Raw genomic sequence first — 24,519 nt, forward strand, 5'->3', positions numbered from 1 at the left:
AAATTAAACATAAATTATTTCATACAAACCGTGTGTACGTAACGAGAATGAAATTCTGTAGCTTCTTTTAAAAATGTCAATCCTGGATGTGTTTCTACTACATCTTGTACAAGTGGTATCAGATCCTCAGGGAGTATATTGTTTCGAAGACCCCGAGTAACTATACTGATGAATTTATTGGCAGGATCATGATGAATAGTTGTTAATCTAAATTAATGTAAGGATAAATTCAAAATTTATTTATTGCTAGTAAGTAATATAGAAGGATTCTAACATGGCCCTGGTGAAAAAATTTCGCTAAACTTATTCCACGTTTTGGAATATTTCAGAAAATTGCTGAAAATTTGTTAAATTCCACTGAAAGTGAATTCTTCAGTTAACATACTTACTGAAATTGAACTGAAATTCTTCAGTTAACATACTTACTGAAATTGAACTGAAATTCTTCTGAAATTTTTGCAAAAATTTTTATGAAATTTTGTTGAAAATAAATTTTTCAGCTAAAAATCGCTGAAATTAAACTGAAATTTTCCTGAACTGCTGAAATTTGCTGAAAAATGTTCCAAAACGTGGAATAATTTCAATAAAATTTTTCCAGCAGGACGGGAGGGATGAGGAGCTCGGTAATGAGGGTGGAGGGAGGGGGGAGGGAGGGGCGAGGAACAAGATTTAAGGGAATGAATGGAGATAAGAGCAAAGGGTCCAAGCTGCCATTTATAAACTGATTCTTTAAGCCGGTTTTTACATTAGTTGCATACCGAATATGAAGCGTTGATTTCAAAATTATATTGGCTGTCGCAACAAACTTGCAATCGACTTGCAACTAATGTAGAACTAATGTAGAACCGGCTTTAAAAGCTTTTCTCTCAAAATCATTAGATAGCATTATTGTATAACACTAGAGTCCCTCTAATAAGAGTTAAGTCATGAGGGGGCATCTCCTGATTAGTCATATTTCGAATCTCTTTAAATGCCGCCATTTGCAGATACTTTCGATGTAGTAGTGAATCTGTGAATTGATGTGAATAATTGTTTCATGGTGTAAAAGGCGCAAAATTATCAACTGTCAATCATGGTGGAATTGTGCTGTTTCCGGTCGATACCCGATACCCAGCAATGGCGTCCTTCCGCTCTTATCTCTTACTAAGGGAATTCTATCATACACACTGAAGTCACTAGATTTCTGAAGTATCATAAACTCGCATCTATTTTGACTGAAATTCAGCCATTTCAAATTTATGCATTTGTATATCACTTTGATCAAAAAGTTCTCGGAATTATCACCAGGTGATGCTCTGAGTCAGCTGATTTGAGTTCTGTTTTTTTTTTGTTAGATTGCCACATCTATCATTGACATTCCCACCAAATTTTATTACCATAGCTTAACATTTGTAAAAGTTACGCTGTCTTGAGTACATCTCTGCACGTATTTTCGATTTTTTACAATTTTAAAAATGGAGTTGAATTTGCAACAACGAGTGAATTTTTGACCAAGAACGAAACGAATACCAACAGCTATCGAATTCATCTGATATGGCTCCCTGCGATTTTTTTCTGTTCGAATCAAAAAACCATTATGGGGAACGCGTTTTAACAGCTGAAAGGAGGTAATGGAAAAATCGAAGACGGCTCTGATGGCTATACCGACAATAGAGTTCAAGAAATGTTTCGAGAGCTGGATCAAGCGCTGGCATAAGTGCGTTGCAGTCAATGGGAAGTACTTTGAAGAGGACAATATCACTTTTGATGAATAAAACTGTATTTTGAATTTTCTGAATGAATTCCGGGAATTTTTTGATCAAGAAAGTATACATATTTTATTTTGGAAAATAAAACTGTTAAATAAATGTTCTTTAATTGTAATTAGTTTATTTATAACCATAAGAATATATATAATATGTTTAATTATTTAGTTTAATGTTTTGTCATAGAAGTATAATGCATGAAAGTGCATAAAAGGACAAGTAAGTGTAATTTATAAAATGAACCATCAACTACTATGCTTAAAATCATGTTCTATGCGCACTTCTTCGGTCATTTTGACGCAACATTTCTGAAATCAATTGCGGTACTTTGGAAATCTAGTGACTTTATCATACTAGAGTGAATATAAAAAGAGTGCCGTCAATGCATGTATCTAAGAGTCGCGACACAGACTTTTGCATAACGCATAATGCATAAGCGAATTAACCAATCAAAATCTTTTCTTTCCTGCTATATGGAAAAGAAGAATTTTTATTGGATGATTCCTTTATGCACTATACATTGTGCGTAAGAAAATGTAAAGTCCTCCATTTCCTTCCTTTCCATAAAATAAAGAATTCTGGTTGGTTTAATTTCTTATGCCTCATGTGTTATTATATAAGAGTCTGTGCTTCCCGCTTAAGACGGGGAGCACAGACTCTTGCATAACGCATAATGCATAAGAAAATGAACCGATCGAAGGAAAGATCTTTATTTTCTTCCTTTCCTTGAAATAAAGAACTCTGATTGATTGATTTTTTTTATGCTTCATGTTTCATGCGTTATGCAAGAGTCTGTGCTCCCCGCTTAATGCCATTAGTGTCCTAGTTAAAAAAAGACAACGTTAAAGAAAGAAGAAATTAAGACGAGGAATTGCGTCATATAGATATCCCAGATATAAGACACAAAATAGCGACTTCCAGTTAATTGGCGTCATTCTCTTTATCTGGAGATACTGGTAGTGATCTCGGCGCTAAGCATGGCGCGATACTGATGTATATCCACTCTACCACACACTTTATAATATATCTCCATCCACTTTAAGTATTTATGTATCATCATGATATAGTAGTCGAGTTCGCGATCATATAAGCATCGTTGGGTAGGATTGTAGAGATCGGATGGGTGACCGCGATGACCATAAATTTTTGTTCGATGCGCAATTCAAGAGACTATAAATATGATATAAATTCGTATGGAATTATTTAAAGCATTATTTTTAAAGAATTATTTTAAGATCATCCAGCTTCAATCGTTTTTTTACTTATTGTATAAATTATAAATAAAATATAAAAATTCAAGAAGAATACAATTTCTCACAATAGACATTCTTAACAAAAAATATAAATTGCAATCTATAGCTTACTTTTTCCAAAATTCTAGAAAGATATTCATCTCGACAAATCCTTTTTGCTCGCCACCTGCTGCCAGGAAAAGTGGTACTTTCCAATACAAGGGTAAATCACAAGCCTATACAATAAAGAAAAAATTGACAAAATTTATCCAAATATATAAATTAGTATTCAAAATATATAAATAAGTAATTAATTAATATATCATTAATTAATATATCATAACTTTATATTAATTGTAAGATTACAGATAAGAGAATGTTGCGCATTGTGTGAAAGAGTGTTCTTAAAAATGATCAAAATATTAATGCCTTATTTTTATTTTTTAGTCTCAAAAAATATATTGTATATTTCGAATTACCTGCATGAAATGTCTTTGAATATATATATTTAAAAGAAAATTAAATGCACAATTCTTTCTCGATTAGTTAAAATAATTAAAACTTTAAGCTTTGACTAAAAATTAACAATTTTGTGTATAACTTTCATTTGTTGCTTAATATCATCCTTATTTAGCCTTGATTTGAAATAGATATGAAAAAAACAATAAATTATTGTAAAAGGTAAAGTGACACTATTGTTGTATATAGTATATAGTATATTAAAACTTTTAAATGTTCTTTTATAAAATCATATTTTTTAACTTTCATATAGAGCTGAGAAGGACTAAATTGAACAATTATCACATAATTCTTTACAAAATACTGAATGGATTTTTATAAAAAATTTTTTTAATCTCTTCAGAAATGAATGGACCTATAATTGAAAATTATAATTCATTACAAGCTATTTCATTACAAGCTATAAACAACTATTCAGGTAGCAAGCACACATCATTTTGGCATTAAATACTAGACATGTTCGTACTTATGACGTCAAGTGATCAAAAAATGACAGTTATATGGACTTTATTTCAAAATTCACTGCCAGTGCTGAAAAACTATATAGCTTACGTTACATATGTATCATAATTTTTTTATGGCAATAAATTTTGCAGCACAGTTTTCATAGTAGATTTCATAGAAGATCATAAATAAATTTCATAGAAATCATTCTAATGATGTCTTACTGAAAACTATTTCATGCTATTATGATAATGTATTTTCGGTTTTGCGTTATATAGTGCTTCATTTTATTATTGATATTAAAATCTAAAAATAAGTTTAACTTTCAATTATTGTTAGTTTTCCATTTGTTCAAATCTATTATTAGCGAATTAATGTTATTCATGATTTATCTTAAATGTAATAACAAAATTGCAAACAAATTCTTTCCAAAAGAATTTTATGTACAATCAAGTCATCATCATAATATGTCGATTTATTTTTTATTCTTCGATATCATTTACCTAAACAAAGACATAAAACAAACGTAATATTCCCTATAATTATTAAATATTTTATCTTAATTAAATAATAATTAATATAAATAATATAATTAAATACGGGATGTATCCTATTATTCGCAACATACTACTAGATTAACTGTTTTATCCCAAATCATTCAATCCTAAATTATTTTTAATCATACTACTTAAAATCCATTAATTAAAAAAAATGATTTATTTAAAAATTATGCGTTTCCTCCATGTCCAGATCCATTTTTGGAATGTTTATTTCATGGACTTTACAGTCCACTTCATCGGCGAGAAACAGCCTGAAATCGAGCTGTTCCTCTGGGTCGTTTCTTTTATATTACGCTACTTGTTGGAGTAGTGGGAAGAAGAGAATTGTGGGTAGGGAGCGGAGAAGTGGAGGAAATTGGTCGGGTTTCAATAACCGGGAGAATGGTTTTCCATAATTTATTTATGTTGTAGTCATTATCTTTATTTAGATTGTAGGGTGTTTTTGTGTCTCTATGGCTTCTCTATACTTTCTTGGAGAGTATGTTGGCTATTTTGGTCGTTTTGTCAACAGTTTGATGTCCTGTTTCGATGTTGTTCTGACTGCGTGACGTGTTTTAGCCTGGCATCACATTAATGTTCTTTTATCAGTAGGTTGACTATTCTTCAGATTTCTCCAATGTATATATACTTGCCGCAGGAATAAGATATTTTATATACTCCTGCGGAATTGAATGGAGATCTTTGATTTTTTAAGGATTTCTTAAGATTCGTCTTATTTTTCTGGGTGGTTTGAAAGTAATTCGGATTGTGTTTGTTTAATATCCTGCTAATCCGATCTATTGTTTCTTTGATATATGGCAGAATGAATTCTTTCGTCTGGTTGTGTGTCAGAGACACACGTTATCTTGTTTGCATGTTTATTGATTGTTTTGATTATGTCGTTTTTGTCGTTTTTTTGTAAGGCTAGTTTTAGGTGGTTGAGTTCTGTCTGTAGATGTCAGAAATGGTGAATGCTCTATGTACAAGTGAGCTGCAGACTGTTTTTGTGCTGAGTGGTGCATGTAGATATCTATCTATGTGTGTTGGTTTTTTGTATACTTGATGGCCTAAGGTATCGTCAGCTTTCTTAGAGACAAGAACATTTAGAGAGGGGAGTTTTTCGTTTTCCTCTATGTCTACGTAGTGAAGTGGATATTTGGATGTTGATTGTTGAGGAAAATAAGAAATTTACGGAGCTCTGCTGTGCCTCCATATCATGAATCGTCTACATAAACTGAAACTAAACTTCTGGTTTTTTGGGTATTTTTCTGAGGGCCTCTTTCTCAAAATGCTCCATGAAGATGTTAGCGATTATAGAAGATTACAGGAGAAATAGGATTTATTGGAAACATTGATTTATTAATTAAACTACGTTTTGGATCAACAAATTATTATGATCGAGATTCGGGATAAAACGCAAATCTGATAGTGTTCTGATGGGTGATATAATAATTCCAGACAATATCATGTCCATATCCAAAATAAAAATAAAGACGTCAAAAATATATAACCATACACTTCTAAACATGCATTGTTTTCTAACTGAACATTGCTATTGTGCATTTGCGTTAACTGCTATCAAATATTCCGCGAGTATTTGGATATGCTTTAGAGACAGAATCTAGCTATACTCACAAAATAGCATATATAAATGTGAAATATACGTGCATGTGTTTGTGTGTGCATGCGTGCATGTGTGTATGTATACGGCCGATGAGATAAGACATAAGATCATTCAGTGATATGCGCGTTCATCATCGTTAATGTTGTTTAGAAGCGATATTGGCATTAACGTGCTTAGCGATGACGAACACGCACGTCACTAGGCGGTTTTATTTCACGCGCTTGCATTTGACAGTAAGCCGGGCCAATTTGACTATTTTCATAAATGAATATCTTAACCGCGACAATTGCAGAATGATAGAGGACTTCCCAACTCAGTTTAGTCTATTTTGTCACTATGCGAATTTTTATCATTAATTATCAGACATTCTGTATATAAATGAAAGCTATAATTGTGACCTAAGGATTTTTTGGACCACCATTATTTGGTGTAATGTTGTTTCTATAAATTTGTTGGCAATCCTTCTTTCATAGCCTCCTTTTCATTATATGTTCCACACATGTTCGGTGGAATTTGAACTCCAATAAAAACAATACTAATAATAATAATTAGAAGTACAATACCCTTGCAGCAGTGACGGATTAAGCATTTTGTCGCTTTTATATATCAACATCTAGCCGCCCTCAGATGGCTTCATTAATTTATAAATTTGATAAAAAGGAAAATGGATTAAAAAAATGATTTTTATCTCCGCATTAGCTGATAAAAACATTCAATAATCCTTAAGTAACATAAATAAAATACATTTTTAACTGTGTTTAAAATATCATTTCTGATAAAATATGCTCGGTATAACTCGTGCATAAAGATATACAATTGTATTAACAAATTAAAAATTTATCTTAACTGTGTAAGAATTTTCTGTCTTGAAAAATTTGTTGCCTCCTCAAATTTGCCGCTCTAGGCAAATGCCTTGTTTGCTTATGCGTTAATCCATCACTGATTTACGGTACACAGTGTTTACTTCAGTTTACTTCAATTTAAACTTACTCCAGTTATCATTCATGTGTGTGATGATGGGAAGAAGATTATGAAGAAGAATATGAAAAGAATTATCAATGAATTTTAAGGAATTAAAAGCAGCACTATACTGAATATGATAAAAAATTTCTCAGACCACATTCCACAATTAGAGCTTACATCAATATGTATGTATGTACATTCGCAAAAAATCATTTGAAGATGAAACGAGAGTACGAGATTTTGAAGTGTCAACGTACCCACGCGTCAACTCCAATACACGCACATATATCTATACATACACATCTATGCATGTATGTTGCGCAAAAATCTAATACCTAAATCTAATACCTAAATGATGTCTGCTGAATGACTCTTTTAAAACATAACTAATAAAAAGAGTTGTTTAGAAAACGGTATTTATCAGAATGTCAAATATTTGATGAAAAGATAAAAAATAAATAATAATAATTATTCGAATATACTGATCCAGTGATAAGAAAAAGAAGTATAAAAATAGTTGGCTTTGTCATGTACTAACTGCATACATAATCTCTTAATATTGTTTTCATCATTGTTAATATAAATGGTTGATAAAAGTAATGAAAAACATTACTTTTTTAGCAAATTATTTTATTTAACAAATATATAAATTCTGACCTTTGTGATAATATTAAATTGTGCTTGAGAAACGCGACAATTTGGTAAACTCTGAAAGGCCGCAGTAATTTTTGAGATGATCATCTCTAACTGTGAGAGAGAATGTGGTTTCCCTCCTGGAAAATAAAATCTGCAAAAAAGATAACATATTTTAAAATTAATCAAGTAGAAGATTTATCGATTTGTTATTTAACATTAGAACTGCCAAAGTTGGGCACCCTCTTAGAACCGCCGAATGCGCCAAATTGCTCCGTAGAGTTAACTAATCACAGTCGAATATGAGAAGAATAATTGACTATGATTGATCAATTTTCTACGACTTAAGATCCTAGAGATCCTCTAAGACCGCTACGACTTCTATTATCTACTAAGCTCGCATAAGAAATGATAAAAAATATATCAATTTCAAAATTTTTGGTCATTCTCGGCATAAAATAATAACTCTATCTCATAAATACGTATTAATGTGTATATTTTAATCCTGAAAAAGGATTTTTTCACTCTGTGAAAGAAAAAAAGTATTTGTTATACAAAAGTTATTATATATGATTTAGTCGGTAATACAGGAGGCTTTAGGATTCCCTTAAGGGAAGGGAACTAAATTTTTTTCTCTTTCATAGATTCGAAAATCCTTTTCCAGAACTAAAATATACGCATTAATACGTGTCTGAGAAGTGGAATCTATGCCGAGAACGATCAAAAATTTCAAAATTGATATATTTTTTACCATTTCTTAGTGTAATATCTCAGCTGTCAACTCGTGACATCATTTCCTTAATGTATGAAAGCTTTACAACCTGTATGTACAAAATAGTGATTCCCAGATACATTGTTTACTTGAACAAACAATGTCGAATTCTTAGATTTAGACGCTTTATCGCGACGAATTTATTATACGAAAATTGACATGAATTGCATTGTTTTTGCGATTGTTGTTTTTGTTCATGTCCTCTCTCAGGTTTCTCTCTGCTTTTAATGTGGTAGTGAATCTGTGAATTAGTGTGAGCAACTATTTCATGGTATAGAAGATGCGAACGCACAAAATCGAACTATCAATTATGGTGGAATTGTGCTGTTTCTGGCCCGGCAATGACGTCCTTCCGGTCTTATATCTTAACTCTTATACTCCGGCACACCAGCGCGATGTTCGATACGCGATATCCAATGAGAATATACCTTTAGAATGAAAACATCGGTAAAGCTGTACACTCATTGGATATTGCATGTCGCGTGCGATGAACATCGCATTGGAGCCCTTCTTGAAAAGTATCGCATACGAAAAACTAGAGAAATACTATAGTATGCGTTACACATACTAGCATTTTCCTAGTTTTTCGTATGCGATACTTTTCAAGAATAGGGGCCCTATGATGTGTCCGGAGGTATTAATAGAGGAATTCTAGATGCACGGCGCGCGGCATGACCTCTGATGACTTCATCGGACTTCGAGCTTCGCTTTAGGATCCTCTTAAGCGTTTTTACAATTTAGTCTTAAAGTTTAAACACAATAGGTACAGGGAATAATTATCTAATCAGAGGGATATTGAATTTACCAGAACTACAGAATAATTTTTTAACGTATAATGAGCGATGGCAAAAACCTGTTGGAGGTTATTCAGGTTAACAATATATGTTAAAGTCAGGGACTTGGAGGGAAGCTTCTTTAACTTTCTTTTTAAACAAGATATTTATCAATAAAATATATACATAAATTTTCAATTTTCCATTGCATTGCAGTGATAATAGAACATTTGTATAAAATTTCTTTCTACATTATTTTACATAGCATGCAATATACATTTGACTTCTCTTTATATACTTTTTTTCTTCATTTTGATATCTTTATAACATTGTTATAAACAAACCTTGGTATATGAACACTCCTATTGGCTTTCACTTGTCTTTGTAAAGTTGTATGTGGTGGCAAACTTTTATGCTGCGTCTTCTCTCTCGAGTAAATCTAGAAGAAAAGATGCGAGTTGAATTTAAAAAAAAGATTTAAAAAATCAATTAACCTTTAGGCTGCCGGTATTTTTTCGTTAAAATAGTGGTTTTTTTCCTCGAAAATTTGTCTATATAAGTAATAAACACATGGCGCAGAAAATCGAGATTTGTGAATCATAAAAGTCATAAAAGTGGCTTTCTCAGGGAACTTTCAGGAACCGTACGATCAAATAAAAAAATTTTATTTTTTTCAAAAATAATGTATTTGGGGGTTTTTGATATCGTTGATACATAATTTTAAGCATAGATTTAATCTCGAGCCCTAAATGTAACATTAACAATAAATGAATATATGTATAAACGTATAGACTCATATAGAGAACTTTCCTTTAGTATTACTATAGTCAGAGTTAACGACATGGACGTAGAAAGTTTGTAGCTCCTTTCTGACTTTTTTATTTGGTTTTTTAATTTATTTTTTGTATTTTTTTACCTGTTTTCTTGTTTTTTACTTTTTTTGCATTTTTTAATTTTTAATTTTTATATTTTTGATATTTTTATATATATATATATATTTTATAAGTGTTTTTTTATTTTTATTTGTTTTCATAATTAAAAATGGCAAAATTTCTTTTAAATAATAATTTTCAATGCAGGGTAACGCATAACGAATTATTAGATTATTATGTTCTGTCGACGCAACAAGTGCGAAATGGGCACCGGAGAGCCCGCATTATGTGGGCAATCATCATATATACACACATATATATGTTTAATACAATTAGTATTTAAAATATCACCAAAAATAGTGGTATTTTAATATACTCTAGAGCCACAAAAGTGGCTTTCCCGACAGTCTAAAGGTTAAAATCTACCTGTAAAAATGTATCACCTCCATAAACAAATCAAATTGAATATATAGAAATACAATAAGTTGTTTCTTTTAAAGTATATAAGCATATTCTGCAAATTACAATTTCATTTCACATTGGGTTTGATCAAGAACACATTGATGTTCTATTACGAGACATCGTCAGAAGATTTCAAGGAAAGAGATGATCAATATATTGCCATACCTTGCAGTGCCGATGATTACGTCATGGTCATTATACGATTACTCTCATTCAGTTCACATGGCACAATAATAGCAGCTGTTAATGATAAGCTCAAGATCAAGTGGCTTCATATACACTACGCAAAAAAATTAACCCTTTGTTGCACAAATTTTTTTGTTAAATGTATTTTGCTGAATTTTAGTCTATAAAGTAGTTTTCGGCGTCGTTGATTGCAAATCTAAAGTCAAAAGTTTTAAAATCAAAATGGCAGATTCAATATGGCGGCCAAATTAAAAAAAATTAATTATAACTTATTTACATGTGAAATTTTACGACGTAAGAATATTTTAAACTTCTGATTTCAAATCTGCAGACAAAAATTAAAAATACAGCCTTTTTGACATTATATTTCAAGAATTATTGAAGATATAAGAAATACAAAAGATATATATAAAATAGATGTTTTTTCATATAAGATTGCAAAGAGGTAAATTTTTTAAATAAATTTTTTCGAAATATTGTTGATGTAGTTAGTTTAAGATATGTTTGTTATTAAATTTTTAAATAAAACACTTTTTGATATCTCAAATAGTTTTTGAGAGACAAGAAAGAAAAATGCCAAAAACTGTTTTATATATGCAAGGCGTGATTTCATCTCTTAAAACCATTTTTTCGTGCAAATCGTTTCTATATTTATTTATTTATTTCACTTATAGGTATGTAAAATTTCGTTACAATCAAGATTCAATATGTCTTAAAACAATATCGTTAAATGGAAGTAGAAAGGTTTGGACGGTCGAAAAAATTGTGCAAATATCGCGAAAGTCCATTAAGTGTGAATAATTGAGGGCAATATTTATAATTAAAGGCGACTACGCATTATTTTGTTCTTGTCACGATAACTCAAGAATGACCTAATGTCATTGCATTCAACTTTTTTTAAAATAAAAACAACAAATTTTTCTATAAACTGAAGCTACTTTTATGCACGTACATTTATTTTTTAAATCCGTTTTAACAACTACTAATAATTGAATTTTTCGACAGTTTTTTAATTTTTCACTGCCATTTTTATAATCTTCATGTTCTTTTTCAGATTTTAGGTCTATATATATATATAGACGAGAATTTCATCAATAAAATGACACCAAGAAAAATTGAAAAATATTCGTTTATCAGAAATTGTAACAAAATCAAAAAACGCAAATCGCGCAGTCATCTTTGATGATCAATATTGCTCTTAATTATTCATCTTCTAAGGACTTTCGTGGCTAATTTTATTCATTAAGAAAGTTTTAAGAAAGCATTAAAAATGTGCTAAAAAGAAAATGTATGTATGACTGTATGTTTATTCATTTGTCTACAAACGACATTTGAATTTTACACAATTTTCAATAGCCTAAATCTTTCCACTCCTCTAAAATCAGAATTCAACATGTCTAATTATTTCGGCCTATGTTTTGGTTCTGCCATTTAAAAATTGTCAATTATAAATGCAGATTTGAAATCAGCAAATTCGAAAACATTAATATAGAGATTTTGAAGATATGTTTATCATTTTCATCCCAGCATAATTTTTTGTAAAAAAGATGCTTAACTGATTTTTTGTTTTTAACTTGTAGTTAATGCAAAATAATTACATAATTTTGTTATTCAAATCTTAGAAATATAATAATACCAAAAACGTAATATAAATCAATCAAATACAAGAACTCCTATATTCGATAAAAGCGGATCTTTGTGCTTAAATATTTCAATGTAAATTTATATCTATACATATTTGGCTGTACAAACTGCGCGTCAAAATCTTTTCTGATCTTAAAACGCCATTATAAGAAACAGAGTAGTAGCATTATATTGACGAGCAATTTAATAATATTTTATGCTAATAAACGTCTATATAAGAATATTAATCAAATGTTAATGAGAATCTTAAAATTAGCGAATAATTTATAAATTGTAAATAATTTTCCGTTTTGATCCAATATAGAAATTTTCGTATTTAAGGATGTATTGGTCGTATAGTCTTTGTTAAATAAATTAAATTTAGAAATGTATTTAATTTACACTTCAAATAAATTATATACATATGACAATTGTATGAATAAAATTATATTTTTATACAGTAACATATTTTTTTTACAATTTATTTAGTCTGTTTTTTTTATTAAAAATTAAATTATTTTTTATAACATAAAGAAAAATTCCAATTTTTTCTAAGTACTTTAAGCATTCAAGACAATTTATATAAAGTTTCATTGTGATTATTTGTTTTGTAAGTAAAAAAATAAATAAAATAATTTTGTTTAATTACAGAATAATTAATCTGCACATTGAAATGAATCTTTATAAAATATTATAAGTATAAATCATCTTTAAATATACAGTACTTACATAAAAAAATTTAGATTATTTTCATTATTTCTTCTAATATTTTCATTAGAATACATATCCACTTTTTTCTATGACTTTTAAATGCAAAAAAAATCATTTGTAATTTTTTCGTAATTTTTTGAATGTTTTCAAAATATGTCCAATACAACCTTAATTAGATTTATTCTCATCGATCTAAATTCATATTGATATCATATATCAATATGATATCATATTGATTATCATATTGATAAATTAATTATCAAATACGAAAAAATAATTATCAAATACAAAAATAGCGGCAAAAAAAGATATCCTTTGCAGAGGACACTATGCAACAAAAGGTTAAGGAAACACCTATTCAGTCATCAAAAAATATTAAGAGAATGCAACTTCGTAAAAAATAATCATAACAAGATTTTTCAAAAAACATTTTAAAACTTAAAATTTCTATTTTTGAAATCGATAATTGAATTAACACTTTGACTTTATATAGCTATATGAATACAAGCGAAAATTTCCGTTAAATTTGAAATCTTTATACAATCTTTATACAATCTTTACGAAGTTCCATGGCGTGAATTAAAAATCGCACATAAAAACAGTTTACAGCTTTTCGAAAGAATGAAAAAAGATCATTTTCACTTCAATGTTGAATAATTTGGTTTATAAACTGTGTAATACTCAATAAACAAGTAAATTAAAGATAAAGATTCAATCTTTCAAAAACTGTAAACTGCTTTTTTATACTGTATATTGCGTGTTTAATTTATGCTATGGAACTTCATAAAGTTCGCAAAAAATCTTTAGATTTTTATCTTAGATTTGATGGATTTCGATTTATATCCATGTAGCTCTAAAAAATTCTAATGATCATTTAGATCATTAGAATGGACTTCCGGAGAGATGAAAACCTTCGAATTTGTTGATTGGTATACTGCTGTATATTGCTGTGCTAATTAAATAATATAATCACAAAAATTCACAAGGTCATTGCCAAGATTAAATATAAAAAACCCATTTCTTTGTTACATTTTTCACATTTGACATTGAAAATGACCTTGTCATCAATTTTCATGGTCATATTCTTTACCAGCACACTAAAATACAGCAATATACCAATTGATATCAAAGTCAGAAGTAGCCCTCTTCGTCCATCAATCCCTCTTGAAAATATAACCATCGATAATATTACGTAATTAACGAAAAAAGGGCATCCAGCTCCGTGGTATTGATCCCTCATCTCCAATGATCTTGACTTTGATATATGTTGTCAAGATCGTGACCCTGAATGACTACTACAAGTTTTTGGTGATTGTCCATTGTTTAAAAGTTATTAACAAGAACAATTTAAAAAATAACATCACACATTTGCTATATGCTATAATACTAACAATTACGTCATACCTCCTTCTGTGCTTATGTAATATCTTTCTACGCGAAACGAGATCCATTCCACCTATCTCCCCCTCCCCTCTTGCCTCGGGACAAACATAACTTTCTACGCGAAGAGAGGTCCAATCCACCTCCCCTCTTTCTGCCAAAGGACATCCGACTTTCTATATTTCTCCTTTCCTTTCCTCCTGCCTAGGAAAGTACGATTTTCTACGCAAAACGAGTTCCATCCCATTTTTCCCCTGAGGAAGGGGCATCTGACTTTTAACGCGAAGCAACTTCCATCCTGCATCTGTTCTGCCACAGGACGTACAACTTTCTACGCGAAATGAGGTCCATCATCCCTCTACTTAGAGGATTTGACTGTTCAAGCTCACTCTGCACTTTCTGTAATGACTTCTTCTAGATAAGGAAATAGGGTGGACCTCGTTTCGCGTTAAAAGTTATTACGTAAGTAGGAAGAGAGGTGTGGAGTAATTGTTAGTATTAGCATATAGCAGAAATGAGATGTTATTTTAAAAATTTTTCTTATTAATAATTTTTAAATTATTACGGTTACGAACGATTATCAAAACGATTACTAAAACCTGTTGGAAGTTACTTAGGGTTATAATCTTGACAACGTATGTCAAAATATAAAAAAATTTTTTTAATTGTTTTTTAATATGTATTTGACATTGAAAATGACCTTAAGTCAGTAATTTTCATAATCATATTTGTAATCAACACACCAAATACTGTAGTGTATCAATCGGTAACAAAATCGAAGATTTCACCTTTTCGAAAGTATATCCGATTATCTCAATTTTTAATATAAAAACTTCAAGACCTACCTAATGTGTTTTCTGAAAAATCTCATCATGGTTTTTGACGCAGTTACATTCTCTTAAATATTATCTATTTTTGAAGGACGTAATAGGTGACTCCTTAATTTTTTGCGTATGGTATAAGACAAAAATTTCGAATCTCAATTGTTAAATTATTTATTATTAAATTTCTTATTATATATTATTTGTAATCATAATTTTTGAAAGTCTTGAAAATCTTAAAAGTTTCAAATAATAAAAATTTCGAATAATTAAAAAATTATATTTCTTGTATAGTAACTTAGCTAATCAAGCAATATAAGAAACTGAAGGATTTGATGAAGTAAATCAATAGATAACAACATCTTTGAAAGCTAACATCATAGTGATATATAATTAATTTATTCAATATATATAATAATCAACCAAAATATTACATATGTACGTGTCGATTCTCAGTTCGGAATATTAAACATATGCGAATTTAATTTATTACGAAAAATACCTCATTATGAATTCTACGTTATTTTAGCAGAATATTCAGCAGTAATGCGCATAACGAAGCAGAAAGAAATATCAGCCCAAAATCATGCATTAAATACAAACAACACCGGGATGTAGGTCGTGGAGCTTCCGACAAGCTGTGAGCCAAGACGGAGTTCGATATGATGTTCCAAGAAGACATTATTTAATCTTTAAAGAGCTTGTGTCATTGCCATTACCCATGATATCCAAAAAGGATGATGCATGGATCATATTAAAGAAAGATTAAAGAAAGTTGAACGGACGATTTCAGACAGATACCAGATAATACTGCACATAGACAATTTCACACAAGCATCGAATGGAAAGAAGATATTTTCGATACTAAATTTGATAAGGCAATCAGATTTCAATCAATCCGGAGGACAAAGTTCCAAAACAGCAATTACGATGCCATTCGAGATGATCGAATTCAAATACATGTCGCAAAGATTACGCTACGCTGCACAGATGTTCCAATATTTTATTAATGGAATGCTGCATGGTTTGAACTATGCCTATATCAATAATATATTAATTGCATCAACAACGGATGAACAAAAGCAATACCTCAGAGAAATTTTTGCGCGCTTAAACAAATATGGAGTGCGATTCAACGCTGCAAAATATGTTCTAGGAGTAGAAAAGATTGAGTTTTTAGGATGCGACGTGTCTGAGGAAGGAACACTACAAGAAAAAGTAGAAACACATTACGGAACTTTCCCAAACCGGCAACAGTAAAGCAGCTTCATCAGTTCCTGAAACAATTTTTACCGAATATTTATACCAGGGGTTGCGCAAATGCAAATGAATGACGCGCTCAAAGGAGTAAAGATAAAAGAAAGGACATAGATTCGTAGAATGGAAAGGAAGAAAGCATTCACGAAAGAAAGTATGGTTCATATCATCATGTTGATATATCCAAATGCAACAGCGAAATACGATTAGTCACGGATGCATCAGATATCTCGGGAGTCTCGGGGATAACGTACAGCAAAAGATGGCAACAAAGCTGGCAACCGTTAACATTCTGGAGTAAGATGCTAATTATGACGCAAACGAAGTATAATCCTTATAACCGGGAGTTGTTAGCAATATACACAGCAATCCAGCACTTCCAATACATATTGAAGGGACGTGAATTTAGCATGCTAACGGACATAAACTATTAATTTACGTTTACAAATAAGATTCACTGCAGTTCTCCACAGCAAACTTGGCAACTGAAGTTCATCGGCCAGTTTATAAACAACATCCACCACATCGCGGAAAACGTGATGCCCTGTCACGAATGGAAGTAGTACAGAAATCCATAGACTTTGAGAAGTTAAAAGACGTAATTAAAAGATGAGGAACTCTAAGACATCAACAAAGAGTAAAAACTCAAGTTGAAAAAAGTGTCCATCTCAGGAACAGAAGAAATTCTTTATTGCGATACAAGAACACCAGTGGCGCGACCCTTTGTGATACAAACTTGACGATGGCAGATAGATAAATCAAGCGTTACACAGCTTAGCATATTCCATTTTCAGAATTAAAATGACAGTAAAATTAATAGCGCAACAATTCGTATGGCCAAATATAGGAAAAAAATGGTAAACGGTGGCACACGTACATATGCCAAAAAGCTAAAGTAACAAAGCACAATTGACATCGATAGGTTTTGTTAACTTAACAGGAGGTTCAAATCTACATCCACATAGATATAATAGGAGGATTTCCAAGATCGCAGAAATTATTTATTGCTATTGCCTAATTATCGTCGATCGCTACACATGATGGTCAGAAGCTATCACAGTTACAGAAACGATGACAAAGAATTATTCAACGGATGGATAATAATGTTTGGAATTCCACAAAGGATTACGACAAATCAGATTAATTCAAAGCGAGCTCTCTTCAGGCAACTTACAAAACTAACAAGTTCCACAATATGAAGACGACAGCATATCATCAGTTGAATGGGATGGTAGAACGTTTCCACAGACAATTAAAGGTAATCATAAAAAGCACAAGACGAAAAGGTAGACAGAGATGTTGCTTATAATCTTTCTAAGGAAGGAGGGAGGATAAAGCAACATCAGCGAAATTTGCTTGAGTGAACAAAATTACGGGATAATTCCTAAATGACAAACCGAATAGAAAAAAAGATGACCATGAGTGATGACTTCAAGATAAGCAATAAAGAGGCTGTGGCCGCAAATTCACAGACACGATCAGAAACAAATTTTCGTATTTAAAACCTAGAAATAATGTTAAAGGTACGACATGATGCACGATTAACGGGTGCGTTCCAAGCACTTTACGATGGATGGACTGAATTTACTTCAAAGAAATGAGAAGATATGTACAAACTATGCATAAGGGAAAACCTGTTAACATAGTTGTAGATTGACTGAAACCGGTGTACACGATCGAGGATACGGAACCACCGATAGCAGAGCTATCATCGACATCAACAAAAAACGGACATTCAAGCAAATCACTAGTGAGATTTAATATTACATAAGCAGAAGTCACTACCAAGGAGAGTTCTGTGGCGACAAGTCGCACAAACGCTAGCAAATAGGCAGTCCCGTGCATATAAGTGCCAGCATATAGACAACAAGTTTCTCGCAAATGCTCGGCGCTGGCAATTTCCAAGTTCGCGAAAGCGCCTGGTGGCTCGCGAAAATGCAGCTGCAAAATCAGTCCGACGAGGACTATTAGCATCGCTTATGGCGAGTTCCAAGAATGATTCTAATACTGGAAGCCAAACTGCGTAAGAGGCCAAACTACGGAAGTATGCTACGACTAAGAAATCGACGGATCTCGAGATGCTCACCAATGCCACTGGCCGAGTAAAGGCCAGTGAAGCTGAAGCTGTCACCACCAAGATGGACACGACCATCAAGGATCTTGCTACACTCGTTGAATTGTCGGATTTGGAGATACCTGTCCAAGCTATGCTATGCCCTCTGCTGTCTCTTCCTTGCCACTTACATCACCACGGAGGAAGAAACAATCACTGGTAACCAACCAGTCAAATGGAGTGGTCTTTAGAAGGAACATCAGATTAAATGCAATAAACCTCTCCTAATGGATAAGGAGTGTCAGAGAATTAACAGCGAGACGTCGTAAAAGACCAATGCAAGGTTGTCGTCTTCATACACGCACGCACGCACGCACGTACTTGTATATAATCTATACACATTGTAAATATATGACAAAAATAAAGATTTATTGTTAAACAAGATTTATTGTTATTAATCAACTATAATTTCTCTTTATCTTTTGTGCTTCCATTATTAGCATGCGAATATACGATTGCGTACTTGTGACTCCACCAACCGCCTGTCGACGGGACATTCCTCATACCGAAGACGCCGCCATATTGAATTTTAAGATTATCAAAATTCTTTAAGAATTCACATTTCTTTAAGAAAGATATATTGTTGCTTACATCGGAAACAATGATAACATTGAGTAGAATAGATTTGTTTTAATGATTATAACTTTTTTCCGTGATAGGAATGTAAAAAATGGAGTTTAAAATTGGGTAAGCGTGTGAAGTTGCATTCGTGAGATATATCTCTATTTCAATCGCTATTTTTGTTCTAATTGATCAATTGGACAATAAACCAATTGACGATTGAAATAGATATATATCTATCGCGATTGTCAGCGTATTCTACAATAAATAAAAGAAATACGCTACTGTTGTAAATCTAAAACTTTATAGAGGTCGACAACTGTGTTTTATTGGTTGCTATTCCAATCGCCATTTTTGTTCTAACTGGTCTATTATATAGTGCCTAATATATAAATAATTCTTTTTTAATATGATATTAGATCAAACATGATGGTCATTTGCGCGTTATTCTTGTAAATCTAAAGTTCTCTCATGAGACAGGTCGCTATGCTACCTATACAGTAGAAAATGTGATACATCATATTTTGATATTAAATATAGATTGATATAGAATATCTTATAAAAGTGCTATATTTAATATCAAAATACTTAATATCAAAATATGAAAATTCGGACTGAAAATTCGGACGTAAAGGAAAGTTTTCGAACACTTGCACAAACATGTTTGCATCAGTTTCTGTCACCTGATAGACGCCATGTTCGTGCAAACACTCGAAAATATTTCGTTGCGTTTAATACTTCTGCTATTAAATATAGTATTTTTAATGTCAAAATATGATGTATTATATTGTTTACCATTGATACATGTAGACAATCTTACGAATAACTATGACATCACGCGTTTTCCCAATTTTGAATGTAACTTTTTGTAATGTGACATAATTTGAACTAGCACTATCAGATTTCTCGCCTCAAAAACTATAAGAAATAATGTTGATTTTACTTTCCGCTAACACAACAAAAACAGATTTTTTGTAATACCCTTTTTAAAAGAATTACCTGAGCTTTATTTTGCACCTCATGGCCACTCAATGTGTTAATAGTCGGTTGTCGTGGACCACGTTTGTCTAAGAGTAGCTCGCTTGGACATTTCTCAAAAATGAGTACACGCTCTGCCACGGAGCCTCTTGTGAGGAACGGTCTAACGGGATTATTGCCCGTTCCTGTCGTCACAGCTGTTCTTATATGCTGTTTTTGTTGATTAGTTAATTCTGGATGAGGTACAGCCTGCTCTAGACGTGGTCGTGAAGAAGTAATTTTTGATCCCCATCTAGATGTCACTGAGTGTTTATCCACATCTTTAACATCCTTATCCTTTTGTATCTCCATCTCAAATTTCGTTTTTACGGTGGAAACTAATTGCTCTGTGGTACAACTATTGTACGTATTGTTGGAAGTTCGTTGTTCCTCAAGTCGTTGTTGGGTAGGTGAATTTTCTTGAGCGGCCTGGTATCTAGCTTTAGCATAGTCAACCGCCGACATAGCAGACAGATCATCTTTGCTGAATGATTTCGCACTATTGACTAATGCAATATGACTAGTAGGTACAGTGGTGGCAGTGCCAACATTGTCATTATTGATTATATTTATCATAGAATTAGAAGTTCTCGAATTTGATACTATCGAATTATTCTTATAATGGCCTCCGATAATAATTTGTTTGACCGATTCAATTTTTGGTTTTTCTTGTTTAATAGCCGGTTTCTGTTTATTGCGCAAACATGTTATCTCTGTTCTCTCTGGTTCTTCAGTGATTACAACACCTGTTTTTAAAGCATTTATCAGTCTTTCTTCTTCTCGTGCAACTTCGTCGAGATACGCACATCGTGAATTCAAATCTGTCATGACTGATTTTTTTTCATTCTGCCCTGACACTGTTTTTGTAATATCCTCTTGTTGAGATGTTTTAGCTAACGTAAGAGATACATCTGCAATTTTTTTGACATCATTTAATTTATTTTTTAATGGCCAAGTTGTCAAACCTGAAGTGGTCGAATGCGATGAGTTAATGTTTAACGAGGAATCAATGGATGATGATGTGATTAATGTACTAGTGGGTCTCTTTTGCTGTATCATTCTATTGGAAGATGTCAAATCAACTGGGAAAGTAGTTTCGATAGTTTCCAGAAAGACTTCGCAGTGATGAGAGCCAGATGTCTTCATGGGAACCTGAGGTTTTATTATTTGTGATGATTTGTTCAAAAATGATAAGGTAGGAGATAATAAGACACTCGGTAATTTCTTTGAGTTATCTGCAATTATATTATTTTTTGTTGCAACAGCCATCTGTTGTTGTTGGATAGAATTTTTCTCAAATTTCTGTAGGGCAAATTGTATAGAAGATGGTAATGGCTTAGATGGTAATTTTTGTTTAGAAGCAGCTATTCTAGCTTTGTCCTCTACTACAAAATTGTTGACTAGTTTTTCGAGATTGCCATTGTCTAGATTTGGCGAATTTAATATATCTACCGTTGTTGGCGAAGAATGTTCGAGTGATGGCGATGACATCTTGTCACCAATATTATTTCCAGTCATAGCATTTCCAATAGTAGATGAATTGCAAGGTGTCAACGTGCTACCAAATTTATCAACAGCAGTTGTGTTGCTGTGGCAAGTTAAAATCTCCGTCGGTGCTAATCCACGGCTCTTCCACGTCTGATAAATTGCCTCTGCATGATCACTGATCTGCTTGGCAATTGCGGCTATGTCTTCCTCCCCGGAAGCAGACGAATCTGCAGGAAACTTTCGACGTAAATCATGTTTGGCTGTGGCAGCCATATCATAAAAACACTGTTGTTGACACAATTGCGGATGATGATCAAGTAAGAAATTCACAATTTGATTGTTCAATTTGATGGATTGATCTAATACTAATCCGACTAACTCGGGATTCTTTTGAATAGGCACGATGTTAATTGGAATCGCGTAATCAAAATGGATTGTTTGACAGTTCACTCGATCATATCCTGAACATGATTTGTTTACCAAGCAGGCATTCAAATTTAGACAATGCACTGCCTTACTTGAACGTAAGTCGACAATCGCTGATACAAAAAGATTACGTCGTGTCGCGTAGACCTGGCAATCCCAGGACAACGACGTTGGCGACGACAATGATGATTGCTGTAATTCCGTTATTTCAGTTGACAATAGTGATGAAGATATTTTTGAGGATTGTTGAGATATTGTTATTATTATCGCTGGCATATCTCAGACCGATTGGTCTAAAAATTTCATTTTCCACAATAGCCACGTTATCTTATATATTTTTTTTTATGTAATAGATCATTGTTTCTCTTTTCATGTTTATGATTATCTTTTGCTTTTTATTTTTGTTCATACATTATTCTTCCTTTTGTCATATGTAATTATTAATATCCTTCAAGATTTGTTGATAAATTGACAATTATAATACGGTTGAAATTATCCGATTACAGGATATAATCAAAATCGCACAGATGAGAGATGATCTGAAAAAATAAAAATTAATTTTTATGTATAAATGTTTAGTAAAATAAATATGAAAAGTGGAAAAGTTATCAACAAATTGACAAATATTTATTTCATATTTCATATTCAGGATTTAAAAACTGTTTTAAAAAATATTTTTTTATGTAATTACAAGTACGCTCTATTATCTTTTGATAGATATACTTATACAGACCCCAAATGTCATTTTAACAATAACAAAGTTATAACTGATATGTAAAATACTGATATATTTTTTGCCCAATTCTTTTTTTCCTAAGTATTGAAGTAGTTTTTAAGTTATTAAGTTTTATAATTAGATCGAAAGTATACAAACTATCTCGAATTTTTTAACACACTGCTTATGGTAGAGCGGACTAAACGGAGTCGAAAAATTTTCCACCATTTTGTAATTTTTTTTAGTTATCTAACGAATAGAATGTCTAAAATGACATATAAGAATTTTTAAGAGTTGTTTAAGAAACATTTTTAAGATGTTTCATAGAAAACTCTGAAAGAAATCTTAAAGTTGTCTTATGTCGATTTTATCCGCTTTTTCAGCAATTTTTAGAAATTAATATCTTATTGCATAACTACTGCAAAAATTGGAAAATAATAGACTTTTCGATTTAGTTTAGTTCTACCTATTCACAAGCAATAAATGTTTGAGATATTCCGTATAATGAAAAAGTTGAGCTTTAAAAAAGTAACTGCAAGGTTAGTCAGAAAAAATTTATTTGTTTACAACAAATAAAATTAAAATTAAAAAAGTACTCTTTGGATATATATATTTGATTCATTCTAAATAACAGATTTGATCCACAGGATCTCTCATATGCAGGATAATATAAAATACCGCATAATCTCTCATGGAAGAGTAAATGAAACTGAGATGAAAATTGAAGAATGACAATGTCGAAAAATCCTCTATCATTTTGTAATTTAATAAAGAATTCTAAAAAATATCTTAAAATTTTGTTATACGTCAATTTTATCCGCTTATTTAGCAATCCTTAAAAATTAATATCTTGTTAACTATTACGAAAATTGCAAAATGATAGAGGATTTTTCGACATTGTCAGTTTAGGCCGTTCTATCTATCCACGAGAGATATACTAATCGTTACTGGACACCCTATATAACATATCATCATTTAGCTACATATCTTTAACAAAAACACGCAAATATTTTTTTAGACAATATAATATAAAGTCAAATATAAATATAAAGTCAAAGAAGATGCTGAAAAGTGTAGGTACTCCAATAAACCCGAAAAACAGGTTATAAAGTATATATTACAATTAGAAAGAAATAAGCAATTTCTACAAAAATTTAAGATTTCCGTAATAAATATGAAAATACATGCTCGTTTAATATACCAAGATTTAATTTCATTGTAACGTCATTTAGATATATTGGCTACCGTGCTCGTTCGCGACGAATCCGACCGCGCCGTTCCATGACTCGGAATATGAAATTAACAAATCCAATGCCGCGACACTCGATATTATACATATTTCTGTTATACATATTTCTGTTATATTCGTCTTTGTATTTTTGTAATTATTGTAGTTATTATTCTGCGTATCATTAATAAAGTTTTTTATTATTTGATTATTTTGAGTATTCTCTTTCACCGTCCTCGAATTTCTTTTGTTTCCGATTTGTGTTTCCGGCGAGCTAATCCGTGCGGAAAGTTAGGTTGTTACATGCTCTTCATATATTCAATATTTAAATGTAATCTGTAATACTATTTTGCTTGCACACACACACACACACACACACACACACACACACACACACACACACACACACACACAC

General features: G+C 31.6%; 1 protein-coding gene across 2 annotated transcripts in view; it reads right to left on the reverse strand.

Moving 5' to 3' along the window:
• LOC108690264 overlaps nucleotides 1–24,519 on the reverse strand; it is a 47,369-nt gene that overhangs the window by 8,808 nt on the left and 14,042 nt on the right. For both annotated transcript variants that reach the window (XM_018197461.1, XM_018197462.1), the window contains exons 2-6: nucleotides 20,230–22,700; nucleotides 9,589–9,683; nucleotides 7,724–7,853; nucleotides 3,110–3,213; nucleotides 30–207 (exon numbers count right to left, since the gene is read on the reverse strand). In XM_018197461.1, coding sequence (XP_018052950.1) covers nucleotides 30–207; nucleotides 3,110–3,213; nucleotides 7,724–7,853; nucleotides 9,589–9,683; nucleotides 20,230–22,437 — 2,715 coding nt within the window. In that variant the 5' untranslated portion in view covers nucleotides 22,438–22,700. The remainder of the gene's footprint in view (nucleotides 1–29; nucleotides 208–3,109; nucleotides 3,214–7,723; nucleotides 7,854–9,588; nucleotides 9,684–20,229; nucleotides 22,701–24,519) is intronic.

The sequence above is a fragment of the Atta colombica genome, unplaced genomic scaffold, assembly GCF_001594045.1.
Source record: "Atta colombica isolate Treedump-2 unplaced genomic scaffold, Acol1.0 scaffold300, whole genome shotgun sequence".
NCBI lineage: Eukaryota > Metazoa > Arthropoda > Insecta > Hymenoptera > Formicidae > Atta > Atta colombica.